The sequence below is a fragment of the Schistosoma mansoni genome, chromosome 1 (genome assembly GCF_000237925.1).
Source record: "Schistosoma mansoni strain Puerto Rico chromosome 1, complete genome".
NCBI lineage: Eukaryota > Metazoa > Platyhelminthes > Trematoda > Strigeidida > Schistosomatidae > Schistosoma > Schistosoma mansoni.
This window is the reverse complement of record NC_031495.1, coordinates 30,112,005-30,129,757: the sequence shown is the minus strand read 5'-3', so window position 1 is coordinate 30,129,757 and position 17,753 is coordinate 30,112,005. Positions and strand designations below refer to the sequence as shown.

General features: G+C 30.8%; 1 protein-coding gene across 1 annotated transcript in view; it reads right to left on the bottom strand.

The window, feature by feature from the left end:
• Positions 1–515: 515 nt before the first annotated feature.
• Positions 516–17,753, bottom strand: part of Smp_007210 (putative rab6 gtpase activating protein, gapcena (rabgap1 protein)) — a gene marked incomplete at its 3' end in the record, with an annotated part of 31,555 nt that continues 14,317 nt past the window's right edge. The window contains exons 9-14 of the mRNA XM_018794000.1: positions 15,337–15,480; positions 13,761–13,931; positions 7,659–7,862; positions 4,892–4,996; positions 1,759–2,124; positions 516–734 (exon numbers count right to left, since the gene is read on the bottom strand). Of these exons, the coding sequence (XP_018648456.1) occupies positions 516–734; positions 1,759–2,124; positions 4,892–4,996; positions 7,659–7,862; positions 13,761–13,931; positions 15,337–15,480 (1,209 nt within the window). The remainder of the gene's footprint in view (positions 735–1,758; positions 2,125–4,891; positions 4,997–7,658; positions 7,863–13,760; positions 13,932–15,336; positions 15,481–17,753) is intronic.

The window sequence follows — 17,753 nt, the reverse complement described above, 5'->3', positions numbered from 1 at the left end:
TTGAACGCTACAAAGTATCTTTCATGTAGAATAACATAATGAACGATTGAATTCAATCCAATTACAAATATCCTATTAGATTATTATTGTTGTTCGAAGCTTGAAGTTCACAATGAATATAACATAAAACAAATTAAAATTAAAGAAATAATTATGATGAAGGTATTATGTAATACATCAAAATGAGATTAAAAGAAGTAAATAAATAACAAGATCTATTTCTTTTATTTTCTCAAAAAATAAAAATAAAAATCAAAGGAAAAAAACAATTGAAGTGATTAAAACAAAAGTGAAAATAATAATCCAGAAAGTAACAATAATAATAATAATGATAATCGTAGTAATAATAATAGCTACTACGGTGATAGAATAGTGTAATGAATTAAATGAATGTGATCATGAATACAATGTGTAATTGGCATTAGTTTTTAATTTGTTAACATTCATAATCATAAAATAAATATATATATGTAGTGATAAACATATTTACATAATTTCAGTAGATAATTGTTAATTTAATGTGATGAAGTTTCACAATTATTGTCATTCATTGTAATGAATTCTTCCACTGATTTATCTCCATTTAGTTCATGTACTTTCAATAGTGGAGTATAACAATTGTTAGGTGTATTTAATAATTTGAATTTCTCAAGTATATGTATAATTGATTGTCTTTTTGTACATTCATCATTAATATTTTTTTCTTCAGATTTCTTGTTCAAATGATCTTGATTCTATGATAGAAAGAGATAAATGCTTCGTCAATATACTGCATGTATGTTTTGAATGTAAGACATTTCAATAATTAGAACTGAGAATAAATCTTATAAACATAAATAAGAAAAAACTTTGAAACCTCTACATTTCTTTATCTATCACTTGCTCCAAACATTTTCATGATCTAGTAGTAGGTCAAAGGATAAAAGTTGACACCTCTTGTATTAAAGCTTAGTAAAATGACTAATAGATCGGTATATTTATTGTGAGTGCATAAAACGATAGGTGTAATGAATAAAATAGTAAGTAAGTTAAAAATAAAACTGTCAAATTGTAAAATATGCTGTTCATATTCACTGTTGCTACATCAAAAAATCAACTCCGGTAGCTTGAAGACGTTTTGTGCAGTTACAACAGCTTTGTACTCAAGCGATATTTGATGAATTTTAGAGTGGTTGCATACTGAAGGATTCCTGTATTATTTTAAATATTTATCTTAGCTGTCTGAATCGGATCCTAGGGATCCGGTAAATTAGTGGCTTTTGATGTTATATATATATATATATATATATAGTTCAGAATAAAAATTAATGAAGATTCAACTAAAAAGTATTTCCTATGTTCTTCACAGACATTTGAGATGATGAAATCTTCATTGGTGATTTGCCTGTTTAAATATTATCCTTAGTTGCCATCATTATCGTTATCGTATTATATTTCGATATTACTTTTACCGAAACAGGCACAATTCATAAAACAAAGGGAGGTGGAGTGTGACACAGTGGCTCTCAATATTTACCTTTTAAACGTTAGATTATTGATTCGAAATTCGATCCTCTCCTGGGAAAACTTCTATTAAAAAAAACTAAGACAGTGTTTTACGAAAAGTCCGGCCTAAAGTTTAGTACATAAACTTTCACTTGGATTTTGGAGTATTTATTTGAAGAAAAATGCTATGGGAACTATATATATATATAAACGTACAAGTCAGTGGGAATAACTGTAATTTCAATATCAAAAGTCAATAAAAAGTGAACTTACTTGTTTGTCTGTATTATCATTATTATTGTTCATATTAACAATCTCTTCCTCTTTAATAGGCAAAAGAGTATTTACATCTTCTTTTAAATTTATACCATTTGATTTTTGAATATAACTATTGACGATAAGTGAGCATTCTTTACAATGTAATGCTTGTTTTATTAGATCAAAAGTTAAATCCAAAAATAAAGGATCATGTTTATATGATTGATTAACAGTTAATAAATCAATTGGATAATTTTCATTATTTTTTATTAAATAATCATTTAATTCTTTTATAATTGCTTTATAACTAGTAAACATATGTTGATTTCTTTCTAATTCAATGGAATTCTCTTCAAGTGCACTACGAAACATTTTTTTCACCTGAAAAGAAGCGCAAAAGAAATATTTAAGATGATTTATAACAAGCAAAAACAAATAAATATGAAAGATAAACGGAAACAGAAGCTTAATAATGTTTCGTAACATGGATGCGAAGAATTCAATCATTTTTGGCGGGATAAATTTTCTTCTTTTTTGATGATGACTGAATCAAAACACTAATAAAAGTTTGAAATGATTCCATTATATAGAACTCATTCTAAAATTCTGAAGAATATTTATTAGGTCATTAACATTATAACTTTGTAAGCAAAATATTCAAAACTAAGATAATAATGACTTATCTGAGATAACATGATGAAAATGAACGTCATTAAAGAAAAAAAGACCAGCCGAGGTTTCACATCAATAATGAAACACAAATGCTTACTATCTTTTGTACATAGGACTTATCAATTTGATCTATTTGAAGTCTAAACAATATTGGAGATTGGGAATTACAAAGTTATCAAGTTGATTTAATCACAATGAAATTGTTATAGTTAATAATTAATTTTATTCTAACTAATCAATACGGCATTCAATTACTTTTTAAGATGACAGTGTCAATGCTCATAGAGATATATTATTAATCTCATGAAAATTATAAGTTTGAAAGTTTCACTTTTGAACAGAGGAAACTTGAATAAATGAAGTACAAGAGGTATGGAATGATTACAGGGACTTCGTTGTTGTCCTCCAATGATAATAGTGAGAAAGTTTAGAGATTTAATTAGCAATATAAACAATAATAATGTGATCACACAAACATATATATATATATATGCTATTGAATAGTATGCAAACTGATATCTCATTTACGTAGAATAAATATAAAAGTATCTTATTTCTCACATGAAGTAAACAACAATCGGATCTTCCTACCAAATTTATTTGAAGCTGTTAGATATTGGGATGTGCTGATTTTAGGTAACTTATTGTGATTTACATGACTTTGAACAGATTGTTGAAATATATATCATGGTGAATTTTAAAAACTGTTTAACAATTCTCGATGGCACAATGTAATTGTATCAAATAAATCAGAGTGATTCAAAAAGTATCTACCTTTTATATTATTCCATCAATCGGAAGTTAACTGTAATCATTTGATGAAGTGAATACATTTAGCGAAGGCTTATTAATAAATCAATATAACAAGATGTTGTATCGGAAACTTTCGTTTATAAAGTTATTGCATCCAATTAAATTAATTATTCATGTATGGAACAAATCAACTAAATTAACAATAGTTATCAAATCATGTTAGCCCAAAATAATAATAATAATGTTCGGTTTATTCTGAAATTTACAAACTATCTGTTGGAGGAATATATTTTGGATTAAAGCATGATCCGTGCAGGATTATATTGAGGCAAGCTGATTGACTGTTTCTTAACCAATCAGCGCTAGCGGAGACTTGAGTACTCTAGAATCTTCTTATATGAAAATGACAGATATACTGACGTTTCTCTTATTGTGATTCCTACTTGCATCCAACACTATTATTTGGAATATAATTGCGTTCCTGTTAAACCGTGTTCTGATTTGGGGACTTGTCGAGTGAATTAGTGTTTAAGAATACTAAACAATAAGAGCAACTGGGTCGTAATAAGAGAAACTGTAACACAATCCAATTAAAAAATTATTAAAGCAAATAATGTGAAACATATATATCTGAAACTATTAGAGCTTACTCTCAGTATTATTTAGATTCAGTCATGTTTATTCGTTTGCCTTAATTTTTATTTATTTTATCAAAATCAAACCTAGTATATATATATATATGCACCACGATAAAAATGAGGTTGTGAAGAGATAGGAAATGAAAGGTGAGTACAATAGAAATTAGTGTATGAGAGTGAACCAATAATAATGAGAAAAACAGTTCAAATACCGAAAATTCCACTAGAAACAGAAATCTTCCAGTTAAAGAAGTTATGTCCACTTTTATGAAGAAAGTAAAAGAAAGTTACGGTAGGAACACCACTGACTTCAATTCTAAGTTATTTCTTACAACAACTCTAGCCACCGTGTTGCATCATCTCTAGGACCCCAACTAGGGAGTTGTGAAGGACCAAGAGAAGCCAGTCCTGTGCAGCTTTCTTTTATTTTACGACAGCGTGTCATGCACTGATCACCTATGCGCTTTTTCCAATCAGTCCCAGAGTCGGCAAATAATGTACGACGTGGAATTCTCTGGGACGACATTCTTAAGACGTGTCCAGGCCACCCAAGTCGATGTTTCAATATAATGACACCAACTTAATTATCGTCGCTATGCCCAAACACACGATGCCGAACCTCTGCATTACCGACATGGTGTTGCCATTGGATGTCACCAATCCTTTGGAGACAACGATGATCAAACATAGAGAGTCGTCCAACATCCTTAACTCGGAGAGGCCAGGTTCAACAAGCATAGAGCAAAACTTCTCTCACTGACGAGTTGTGGATCCGAACTTTTACAGCCAGATTAACATTAAGAAGGCATCAAAGATGGCCCAGATTGACTTAAGTTACTTTCTTTCACTGTACTTGGACCGATTTCACCACTCACGGAACCACCAGCACTTACACAGTTACCCAGATACACGAACTTCTCGACTACTTCAATCTGAAGTAGACTAATCCCCTGATAGTTGTTGCATAGGTGACGTGAACCCTTTTTGAAGATAAGGACAACTATCGACTCATTCTACGATGTAGAACAGTAAATTATACTTTATATGATAAAATAAAATAAAATTAAATAGCAAGATTTACTTACCTGCAGTACTTCATTTTCTAAGTGAGCTTTTTCTTCTAATGCATCTTGAAAATCTTGCCTCGAAGCGAATAATTCTCGAGTTAATATTTCAGCTTTATCTTCTAACTGAAATATACAAAAATAAAATGACATGAATTAATACCTTTTCTTTTTAATAATAAATTTGTAAAAAAAACAATGAAGTGATAATTTAATGATTTCAAACAGTTTGACATTTTAATCATTTTAGATGGCAAGTCTTAGTGTAGTTCGAGTAGTGGTCAGTACATAAACGATATAGTTCAATGGCATTTGTACATAACTACATACAAAATAATTATGAGTATTATCAATTAAATTAAGAAGTTATCAGTAAGAAAATATTATAGAATTTCTAAAATATCATAAGAAATTTTCAAAAGCGAATCCTATATACTATTATCTGAATTAAATATTTATCATCTATCTATCTATATAAACATGGTATCAAATTTAAACAGCAATACATACTTTGATACAGAAACACAATTAGTATAATCAAATGTTAACAGAGAAGCTGCACATGAGAATTAAGGACAAAAGCAATGAATAGTACAATGATAACATTGATCTAAATTAAGTTCATAAATGAATAATTCATCACCGATCAAAGTGAACATTTTTGAAACCAAAACATCTGAACATTTTTATATTCCTATGACATATCGATTCGATATATAACCTAATATGTTACGATGATAATCATCTGAATGATTGAATATCAGCTAGGATGGCATACACTTACTCTAGGAAGATAGTAGGGGCGATTATACTGAAACCGACATCGTTGTGTATTAATAGCCAGCAATTTTCAATACATTCCTTAGCCACTTTTCTTTGAAACCCGAAATCAACGAGATCCACCCTTGTGGAGAAACAGTTGCCCTTTAGCATTGTGAACAAATCAGCCAGGACTAGATACCAGTGACGTTCCACTAGTGGAATGAGACCGATGAGGTCTGTGAATATACGCAATGAAACATGTACCTATTTAATTACTAAGATGGAAAGCATGATGGATAAACTCCTGACAAAGGAAAAAATCCTTTAATGTGTATTAAGGTTAAATCCGCCTGTTGAAGCGACTAAAGTATAGTTTTCTTCCATGAAACCACGTTTACAGGATTGCCATATTTAAAACAAATTGGGTCGACCTCATTGGTTTAATCGGTTGTAGTTATCTGACGTTCATTTAAACACCATATATAACTAAGTGAAGTAATGTTATGTTATTAAGGACCATCCTACTGGGTTACTGAGTCAGCTTTCCAATAGTTTTCAGCCTCATTTAGTTCATTGCTTAGCTATGTAAACAACACTTAACCTGGGGCTAAACTGATTCTCCGTTTAAGGACACCAGTACAATATGTACTGTTGTCTCAGCTTGACAAAGAGCCCTATCTTTTCTAGCAACGTTTTCCCTACTTTGCATAGGGAGCAAGGCTGTATATTGCTGATATCGACCTCGAGGTAGAAGCATTACCAATACCTGTTTCAGTATAATCCCCTATTTCTTATCACACTGACACCACCACCAGGCATCTTTCAATATTTAATGTATGCCATCCTAGCAATTTAAGCAATATGTTATAATATAATCAAAAACCTGTTTATATACTCTTGAATCACACATTTTCCTACTATGAAAACGTTGGGATAATTTTTCCTGTTTTGAATTTGCTTGAACTGATTTATTATTTCAACCACATGTACTCAATCACTTCCCTAAAAAGCTACCAATATATCTCGAGACTACCGACAAGTTCAAGCACAACCAACCATAAGGGTTGTCGGTACATTTTCTTCCTCATATTTCCTAAAGAAACAAGAAGAGACTGAGAATGGAATTCATGCACCATGTATATTATGCGATAAAAGATCTCATAGCTACGAAACTTGTCGAAAATATTTGTAAATGACGACAGATAACAACTAATCGATGTTGTGGTAAAACTTTAATACGTTTTCCTCATAAATGGATATCAAAAAGGGATCTGTTGCAACACTGGACATTTTGTGCTGACAGATTGTATTGTGATCAAATATATAGCATTATTATTATTATTTTTGAGCTTCGTGCAAAATCTGTAGTTATTCACTTTGATGTGTATTGACTCCATATCACATAACATAATCTTACCACTTGAGGTAATCTTAAAAATAGCCTTTCGTTTATTTAGTTGTAAGATATTCGATCACAACAGAATATACAAAAGTATGTACACATCGAAATATTCATAAGGCAACAAAAGCAAATACAATACAAATAACGGGACATAAATAGTTCTTGAAATACGGAATGATAAACTAATCACCTACTATAGGTTGACTTCAGATACTTAGGCAGTAAAAGCAAGGATCTGACTTTTAATGTTTGGTTTTACAGAATATAAATTTACACAATTCATAAGTTAGACAATTTTTATATGATAAAGAGAAGTACTATATATTCATTGCTATATTGAGTATATGAGTAGATTAAACATGAGGTTATTTTATTTACATACTAGTCTTCTAAGATGAAATGCTATTTCATAAGAATCTAATTTGGATAGGAAAGCAACAGAAAATAGTTTTATACAGTGAAAAAATTTTAACAATTAATCTATGAACTAAAAATGTATATTAAACTTATCTGCATGTAAAATTTCTTGGAAAGTTTACACAACATTCAATACAAATAACTAACCGTAGATTGTAAAAAAAAGCTGGTTAGAATTATTAATAAAATAAATAACAAATCCATTACCCGGTCAACTTGTTTATGCATTGATGTTTTACTCGATAAAAGACCGGTAGCTAGTGATTCATTCTCATGTTCTAATCGAGAAACTTCTCGTCGTAATGATGCCAACTGACACTCCATAACATGTAGTGGAGATTCAGTCAATTTTTCTTGAGCTCTCTTTGTTATCCATTCTTTAGCATATTTTTGTAATTTGGCAGAAGTAACCTTTAAAAGAATGTAGGAGAATAAATTGGATGGAGAATTTTATCGAAACTTCTAAATGCACGGTTGAGTGACGAGTATAATTTGGTGATCAAAAGCGCAAGAGTTTCTGCAAACACGGTACTATCACTACGAAATAATATGGAACATATTAAAAACACTAAATCGTGAAGTATCTGCATAAAATACTGTATTTTATTTACAGTGAAAATGAATATTGTAACGTCCTCTACTTGATTAAGGTAGAATACGATATACAACTAACGGCACTCGAAAGTGTAAAAACTCACAGTCGCAAATCAGAAGATGGGAGAAGCATTGGAAATTATTATCGAGTAAGAACCAAAAATGTCCAGGAAAACATGGGTATTTATAGTTATTAGTATTGGATATAACTTCATTATAATGCAGTCAATCCGCAAGGAGATAAGCCATGCTATCGTTTAATCGTAGCATGCCACGTCGATATTCTAGAAGGCTCTGCCAGGTCCTGATTGGATGGAATCTATTCAACTTCTTTGAAGCCATGTTTTTCGAAGCCGTCTCAACAAATATATATATAGCTATGTACAACACGATAAGCTACAATATCTGTGTCGAAATTGCAGGGGCAGATAATGATCGAAAATGAGAACGTAGAACAAAAGATGGAAATAAACGTCCAATAATTCCATCGAAGTTAGAAACGACTGTTATATATGCTAAAGAAATGCTATCACTAATAAGTAAATCCAATGTCACAAGTTTATGTAAACGTTTGGAAATACTAAACAACAACAGATATACGTCAAGCATCATGTTCTCAAAAGTTATTAAAATTTATACTGGTTACTGAACAGTAGTAAGTACTATAAAGTACTAAACAAAAGAGAACTAGATAAGAAGAGAATAAAGATGGGAAATACAAACGAATTTAACAATGAGTTGAAAGAGAATTTCTGATCATTACATTAATAAGGCGTATTAACTTAAATAATTATACAGAATCTGTCTTTTTTCACATAATTGACAAGACAAAGCTATTTTTTACTACCAAACTTAGAACTCCTGATATATGTTTCCATGGTAAAAGTGAAAATGCTACGCGAAATACCTGTATTAATTTGAAATAATGAGCAAAAAACTAGGTACTTCGGAGGAAATACATTTAAGTAAGTAAAAACAGAAGGAGTTTATCACTGTCATTTTGAACACCGAAAGTATCTGACTATTTGAACTCAGTAGTTAAGTGAATGAACCTAATGGAGTTTGAAGCAGACAGTACTAAGTTTGAGTCCCGTGAAGGACATCACCTTCGGTATCCAGGTTCACCCAACTGGCCAGTCCCCAAAAAGACGAGATACAAGCCCTGGATTTCACTTCTAGACACATCCCATCTATTCTATACTTAAGGTATTATGAAATATGACAAATAGTTAAAAGTGTTGACAGGATCTATGATGAATACAGTAGATCAATTCAATCGTTTTTGTCAAAATACCAACCGATTAATGCTGGATAAACGATAAAATGTATGAAAATAAAAAAATATACAATTTTTATTCTAAGTCTCTAATTATGTTGATAAAGTTTCAGTGAATCACGTACTATCATAAATTACTTGTCTGGACAAGTGTTACTTAATTTACATGGGCACATCAATTAGTGAAAATAATAATAATAATCATGATCGACTGGACTACATCGGACTACTGCTAATAAAACTGAAATAACCCTAAAGATTTATGGTTGTGTAATATATGAATATTCATCTGGAAATCACACACTAGAAGAAAACATTATTGTGGATTGTAAGGCTAGGATAATATTTGATTTACAAAAATAACACGTATGAAGCAAGAAACTATGAGCAATTTGACAATTATGTGATTGACTTTTAATGGCTAGATGACATAATTAGCAATATTCATCCTCTTGAAAACAAAATTAGACAGGGAGCTAGATATCAATAGTAGAAGATTAGTTTGTATTGGTTGAGATGTTCTTCATCACAGAGAAACCTGCATATAAGTTGGTAAACACAGTGATGGAGAGTAAGTAGCTGATTACGTGAGAGAATACCGAGATTTATGAAACCAATGTAGAAGTGAAGCTTAAAAATTCAATATTTAGAATAATGATAATACTACAATAATCATTGAGACTTAAAAGGATTAAAGACTCATTGTTCACGTCAACCCAAGGACTACGCAACTCCGTAGAAGTTTGTTTACATATTGATGACTTGTGAAAGATGACAAGTATTACTACATGACTGTTCCAATGTTGGTTTGTAATTGAAATTTAAAAACCAAAACCATAAACTGGATTTTGCATGTCTAAATATACGAGAAATAGCGTAAGTAATGTATGGTAATTCTGTGAGAATATTTTCATAAGAGTAGAGAAAATACAAATGTAAAGAAATGTTAGATGAATCTATTGAAGAAATAGGGGGAAAATATGAAATGTTAATAAAATAGTCCAGTCAAATAGAGTTGAAAATTCGATACAAAAATAGGTAAACTAGATGAGAACCGTACGCGAATTAGATGAGGAATGATATGACGTAAATAAAAAATTGATATAACTAAATCATCTAAACGAAATATAATAATTGACGCTAATATTTTGATTAAAGGAATCGGCTACCAGAGTAAACTAGTTTACAAGAAAGTGACAAAGTGGAGTGTAGACGTTTTAGAAAGTTAATTATGAATTGATATAGAAGAAACCTCACACATCTAGTTGTTTGGTACAGCGAAGTTATGCGAAGAACTCTATGCCTCAGTTTCATCCCTATAGAAACACTAACAGATGGAGAGATTAAGTCACAGCTGTGAAATTGTAATTGTACTACTCATGGGTAACCAGTATTTTATTCTATAATTTCACTTTTGTATTTCATTGGTTAACCGTAAACTAAATGTCTTCTTGGTGGCTGGTAAACTTGTTATTTCTCCGGACTTATTGAACTGGCCATTTTTATGCTCGTCTGTGCCAAGTTGATCGCTGTTGCTCGGTTTATCACATTGAATGTGAAACTTGACTTTAAGCTGGTTACCGTTTACTGCAGAACCATTTAATCACTTGTACACAAATACTCCGAGAAACAAAGATGACCTTTGGAATTTAATCGACCTCAGATGGAATATTCCGTTGAATCTAACAGATTTTTACTAAATATTTTGTGATTACGGCAATAGGAAGCCATATATTATCATGTAAAGTTGTTAAACCTGGTGGTAAAAATTCATTTCTTAGTTAATTAGAAAATTTCAAGATAGAGAAGTAACTGTTGAACAAACAGAATGATAAAAACAAAGTGGACTGAATAAAGGAGATTAATAATAATAAGGATTCTTAATGTAAGCAGACCAACCTAAACTGTTTTAGCTTTTAGACACATTTATCATTTAAAACATAGAAGAACATAAAATTCATTAATGGGATCTCTTTTCAAACTGTACTGTCGTATCCTGTGAGGAAATATGAATAATGAATAAACACGATGATGTAATAAAAAAAATTATAATGCCAGATTGTGTAGTTTTAAATAATAATAGTAAAACGTTATGTTATTACTACACGATGTGTATAGATAAATGGAATATGAGAATAGGAATGGTTCAAAAAAAGCGATACAAACGTGCGATAAATTTATGCTGATTCAAACAAGGTTCCGGTAAGAAATTAATCATCACACTTGTATAACGACACTGCGCAACATAATTTGAAGGCAGAAAATGACATGATGATGTGAATGGTATTTACTTATAAAAAAGTGTTATATTACCATAAATAAAGCTCTAGAACTTCGAATTAATAGAAACCAATATGAAAACAATTGACCTTAGATACAAGTGAATGTGATCAAATAACAAATCAATACGGATAATGACACTGCCAATAAAATAAACAGTCAACGAAACATTTACTAATCACTTAAAATGTTTAAGATATTAAATATGGAAATTTTATACCATACAGCCGATAATAATTCGTCTTTACTTTAACACTAGGAGCAGATTTTCTTATTCAATCAACAGACAAACAGTTTTTGTTAATGTCTTTGAAATATCCCTTAATTCAGAGAGTTTAAATAACCAGGATTCTAATGAATAAGATTAACTAGACATTTAGTTTGATGAACAATGAGTTTATTAGCCAATAATTCAATGACCATAGTTTACGTCAGGGACCTATACTGGCTGCAGAGAGAGTGGAAACAATATATTCTTTTAGTAGTTTCCTCCTAACACAATGGATTATAGAAAAAGACATGGTAAGTAGATCAAAAATGTATTTATATACTAGTGACAGATAAAAACAGCATTGGTTGAATCATAATTATTTGATCTTTCCAGTTTATAATGAGCTACTCTGCTGTGGAACGACTGAATGAGAAATGCTGTAGTTAGACATTAGGGAACTGGGTAAAGATGAGAAGTCGATTAATGAAGTCTTGAATCATCACCAACTGAGATAGTTGAGACATGTGTTATGTATGCCTAGTAAACCCCAGATCAACGTAGGATGATGGCTGCTGTAGAAACAGATTGGAAGAAAGCCAAGGGGGACCAAACCACGAAGTCATTGACCGGTGATCTGAGCCATGTTGGTGTATGTATGGCAACTTGAACCGATGCATATGTGCGCCTGCTCCTACGTTGTAGCTGACTGACTGATGTAGACTACCTGGTATGGGCCTGTGCCGAAACCCCAATCAGAGTTGAAGTTGGATGACATAGGTAAGAATCAGTCACGATGACGTCAGTGACTCCGAAACACCATTGACATGACAACCAACAGTGATTTTTGATAACAGTCATCAAACAAATTATATATATATATATATATATATATATATATATAATACCGGTGATTTAAATGTTATCATAATCAGAGATTAGAAGCTGATGAATATACAATTGACATCCTACAGTAGTAAACAATGTTATGTCTAGTCGCTATTAATAATCAAATTCTATCGATCAAGTTGTAACGTAATGATAAAATTAAGTCATTAGACCTCTCTAGTGTACCCTTTTTGATGTTTCGAGGCAATCAACGGCCATCCTTGTGTTGTATCTCGACGAGAATAATGAATGGTAACTGTTGGGATTTATTTATGGACTTATGCTATACATATATTTTTATTGTACCATTGTTAAGTTACTAGACTGTGTATATTCATATTCCTCTTATTCTAAGCTTTATTTTGACTATGTACTATTATTATAAAATATATCATTCATAAGTTGTGCCCAGTATATTAATTACAGTCTCTCATAATCACAGCCACTTTTGGCTAGACTCTTGTACAAATGTTATTTTCTATTTATGGTGTGATGTGGTCTGTTTGATTTGTATATAAACCCAGTATGTTTGAAATACGTGATTCATATCGCGGAGACTGAGATTTGTGTTCTGGACTTAACAAGCAGGGAAAAAGACTAATCGGGGCTCCAGGCTGTTCTTCCAGGTGTATGCGTTATTTGTTGGTCGTATAAATCCGCGTATCTAAATTTGGCAATCGTATTCGCGATAATCGTACAAGCTAATGAAATAACACCTTGAATATAAACGTCGTGCTCGCTGATACTCACCAAGGTGTACCTGCAGACTCAGAGGATTTGAATGAGTACCAACTAGTAGGAAACCGAAGTTCAAAGTTAATTATCTCCAATTATTTAATATTATGAAATTGATTGTTATTATTATATCGAGCTATAACTGCACCCCTATCAATTAAGCAATAAACCAAAGGGGTCATTCAAATGAATGATGTTATGGAATCATTGTCGATGTTATCAATTTCTTTAAAACCGTTGAAAACATTTTGTTCCATTTAATAAAAAATTTCCTTCACATATTAAATATATCATATTATTAAACTAGATGATATATTTCCAAACTCACTTTAGCCGATAATGCAATACTAAGTAATTCTTGATTAGCATCATGGGCTAAATATTTTTTTGGCATCGTAACACGCAAATGCTTGAGAACACCTTCAAAGTCCAAACCGAGTAAATCACGTCTAGCCAATTGCAATAGTGCTAAAGATACTTTGAATATGAATATTAAACCCTATAATAAACATGGATGAAAGATCTTTTTCAAAAATACAAAACAAAACATCATAAGAACATATACTACTATGGTACAATAACATTGACTAATAGAGAATAGTATATCTATATCTTCAAAGAAATAGAAAAATATTGGAAGGAAGAGTTCCTTCTATTGGGAAAAAGGGATGTAATTATCAATTTTTGTATATCCTTGACAAAATTAGTACAATTTAGAAGTAATTCAATGCTTTTTGAATTTATTCAAACAAAAAACAATATAACTACTAAGTGTGTCATGTTTTATAACATTATTTGTTTAAAGTAATTAGTCCCCTTGATAAATTTGGATAGTGTGATAAGAAGACGAAGATTATTAGAACTAATATGATATGTTAGCGCAATACATTTCGAACAATCTGATCACACATACACTTATTAAGAACATTTACAAATAAAAACAAAAGGTCAACTAGACAAATGGAGGAGACAAAGATAATAAAGAAAAAATGAAAAACGATTTGAAACCTCATCACTCTGGATAATAAACTAACATTACCAGGGTAATTTTAAAGTGAGAACAAACTGTTTTTCAATACATAACGGAGGTTTGAATTTTCGTATGGCTAAGGCTTCAATAAACTTTGGTGTATGCCTTTAACACTTTTGTACAATCCCACAAAAGCCGTGTTAAGATCATTCTGATGACCTGTTTGAACTATATGTTTGGCAGTAGGGGATAATGGATGTTTATCATATTATTTCTTTGGTCATCGTTATCTCCTCCACTTGTCTAGTTGACCTTTTGTTTTTGTTTGTAAATGTTCTTAATAAGTGTATGTGTGATCAAATTGTTCGAAATTTATTGCGCTAATATATCACATAATCCTAATAATCTTCGTCTTTTTATAATACCATCCAAAATTATTTGATTAAATTTGTTCAAGAAAATAAGAAAGAAATTTTTCCAAATTATGTTAGTCGCACTACTAATTAACAGTTTTTCCAATCTTTACATTTGATGTATCAGTCAAAATAAGCCATGACTGACTATTAAAGGAAGACGGACAGAGTCATCTTGGAATCTAATTGTGATAAATATAATTTCTTTATCTCTTTGTAATATCCTCTTGTACTAGTTACTAACCGCCTTTAGATGGTCGGTAAAACTTTGAGCGTTAAAGTTCAGTTAGTCAGTCAGCTACAACGTAGGACCAGGCACATATATGAATCGGTCACATGACCAAGTATCTAGAAACTAGCGTATGACAGACAAAACTCATTTTCCTCCGTTATAGCATACAAAAACGATGTTATAAATATGTAAAGAATTAAAGGTATTACATACTTTTTTCAAAAATAAAATTATTCATGGTATTTATACACTTTAAAAATAAATGATTATATATTTAAGTACAACATACCTCAGTCAGAAACAGATCAACAATATGAAAGACAACATTTAATGGAAATTTAGCTGTGAACAATGTTAAAAACCATTGACTAGCGAACATGTGAGTTTCTAAGCCAAGATCACTAAAATGTTTTGCTACATCTGGTAATTGATCCTAATTAGAAAGAAAAATAATCACAACAAGTGGGTTAATTGAAGTGAAAGTGTTTATTATTGTATCATTTCAACCAAAAACAAATCAACATTACAAAAACTGTTTGAATAATTTATTCACCGTCTTAACGTTCATCTAAAACTGTCTCTTTCCGTAGCTCCTAGAAAAGAAAGTAATACTTTCTATACTAAAGACTTATGTTTCGTTATAATTAATTTATGATGATCGTTTGGCGATTGATTTCTCATCGTGGTATGATTACTTCAAGATGTTGCATGAATAATGCTAATACTGAATGAATAAAAAGTTATCAACATACGATTATATAAAATTATTTATAATTTTATCAACACAGCAAATTTGTTCGCTATAAAATCTAAAATAAATGAACTACTATTAGATGAATATCTAAAAAATTATTTCAATTTTATGTAAATTATTTACCAAGTAAAGGTAATTTATCTACTCAGTTTCAAGACATTCACCAATTTATGTATGAGAGCTAGTGAAACTACTCAGTTGGCAAAATTAAGTTACGTACACAGTGTGGTTCAAATGTGAAACCACTTAATTGAGAATTGATTGACCTAAACACAAAGTCACACACCTAAAATAATAAAAATTAGAAAACAAAATTTTACAATGATAATCATATTTTGTTGAAATGACGAACCGATTAAAGTTACACAACCACTGAAAACCTGGGAGAACTAGATGGTCGTTTCGTCTAAGTACGTGAACACCCACGGTCCCACAAGAGGGATTCGAAACCAGGATCTTCAGTCTCACGAGTGAACGTTTAATCTATTCAAGGACGAAAAGCCCGCTCAGTGCTTCAGATTTTCAACAATTGTTTGACTCTGATAAGTTTGTGATTACAACGAAATTTAACAATGTTCATAACCTCAAAATGATAATCATATTTTACCTGAATAATACGATCCAATTGATATAATCGCATGTGTAATCCATCGAAATCATTTAAGAAAAATTCTCTAACTCCATAATTGTTATTCACTTGTACTAATAATGTGAAGGCTTGTTCTACTGGCATCTGAAACAAAAAAGAACGGAATATTCAAAAATAATAATCATGAAAAATTAATCTACTTAAGAGAACAAAAATGAAAAAATTCAATCTATTTGAGTATCATCTATATGAATGAAATCATCTGTAAGTTGTATACCAAGATACACATTAAAACAATTAAGATATTGATACCACTTTGAAATAATAACAATATTATTACGATCTAATTACATATGTTTAGATAATTGTTTTAGCTTAAACACATGATTTTAATAGTAATAGATACTTTAAAGATGTACAATATTTTGGACACGGTATAAATGAAATCCAATATCACACTTATGAAATATATTTCTTGCTAATTTTTAGAAGCATTATAAGACCATTCATTCGTAGTATGGTGGTTTAGCCTCCAAAATTTATAATGGAAGAATTTTAGAGGTTATGAGATTAATAGGTGTATGGCTGATTGATTGGAATACACAACGATACTATATAGTGAAGTGATAGTTCCTCATTAGACCGAGTTATTGACATGAGCCGCCAATTGAACATGCATCACAAGAGAAAGTCAGATACCCAGCAGAAGACATTTCTTTCCAATAAAAATAACATGCTCTATATAACACATTAAGACAAAAACATACGATTTTGTTGGTCACTCATCATACAATGAGTTAAGGCATAGCTATCAAGCTCAATTATTGCCTCATCGCATCACAAAGATTACTAAATTCGATTATCAAGTGTGAGTTGATGTACTCGGTTTGAAGCTATACTATGTGTGACTGCTAATGATATCACCCAGTTGACCGAACCGAAGTAAGTAGAATAGAGTTAAAACTTGAAATCTATTGGTTGTAGGTTAAGTATTTTAATCGAATTTTTCGAATTATTGCTGTTACCATATTTTACCAACAAATAAATGGTAAAATCTAAAGGATTAAATATTCTTTCTTGCCTATGTGAAATGTCATTTTTCTACACAAACTAGTATTTAGAGTTACATTTTATTAATGAGTCATTAAAAGTAAACTTTAATGTGAATTTGACAGCGAAAACTTAGTACTAAAAGCACCTTGCTAATGCTATTGAATGTCAAGACGATGAATCTGTTTGGATGTAAGTAGCTAGAATAATTTATTACATAGTCGCCATGATAATTTAAAGAAATCACAAACACTATTTTATGAGTGACCAGAGAAAACTTACATGAAGTAATAATACAGCGGCAAAAAATGTT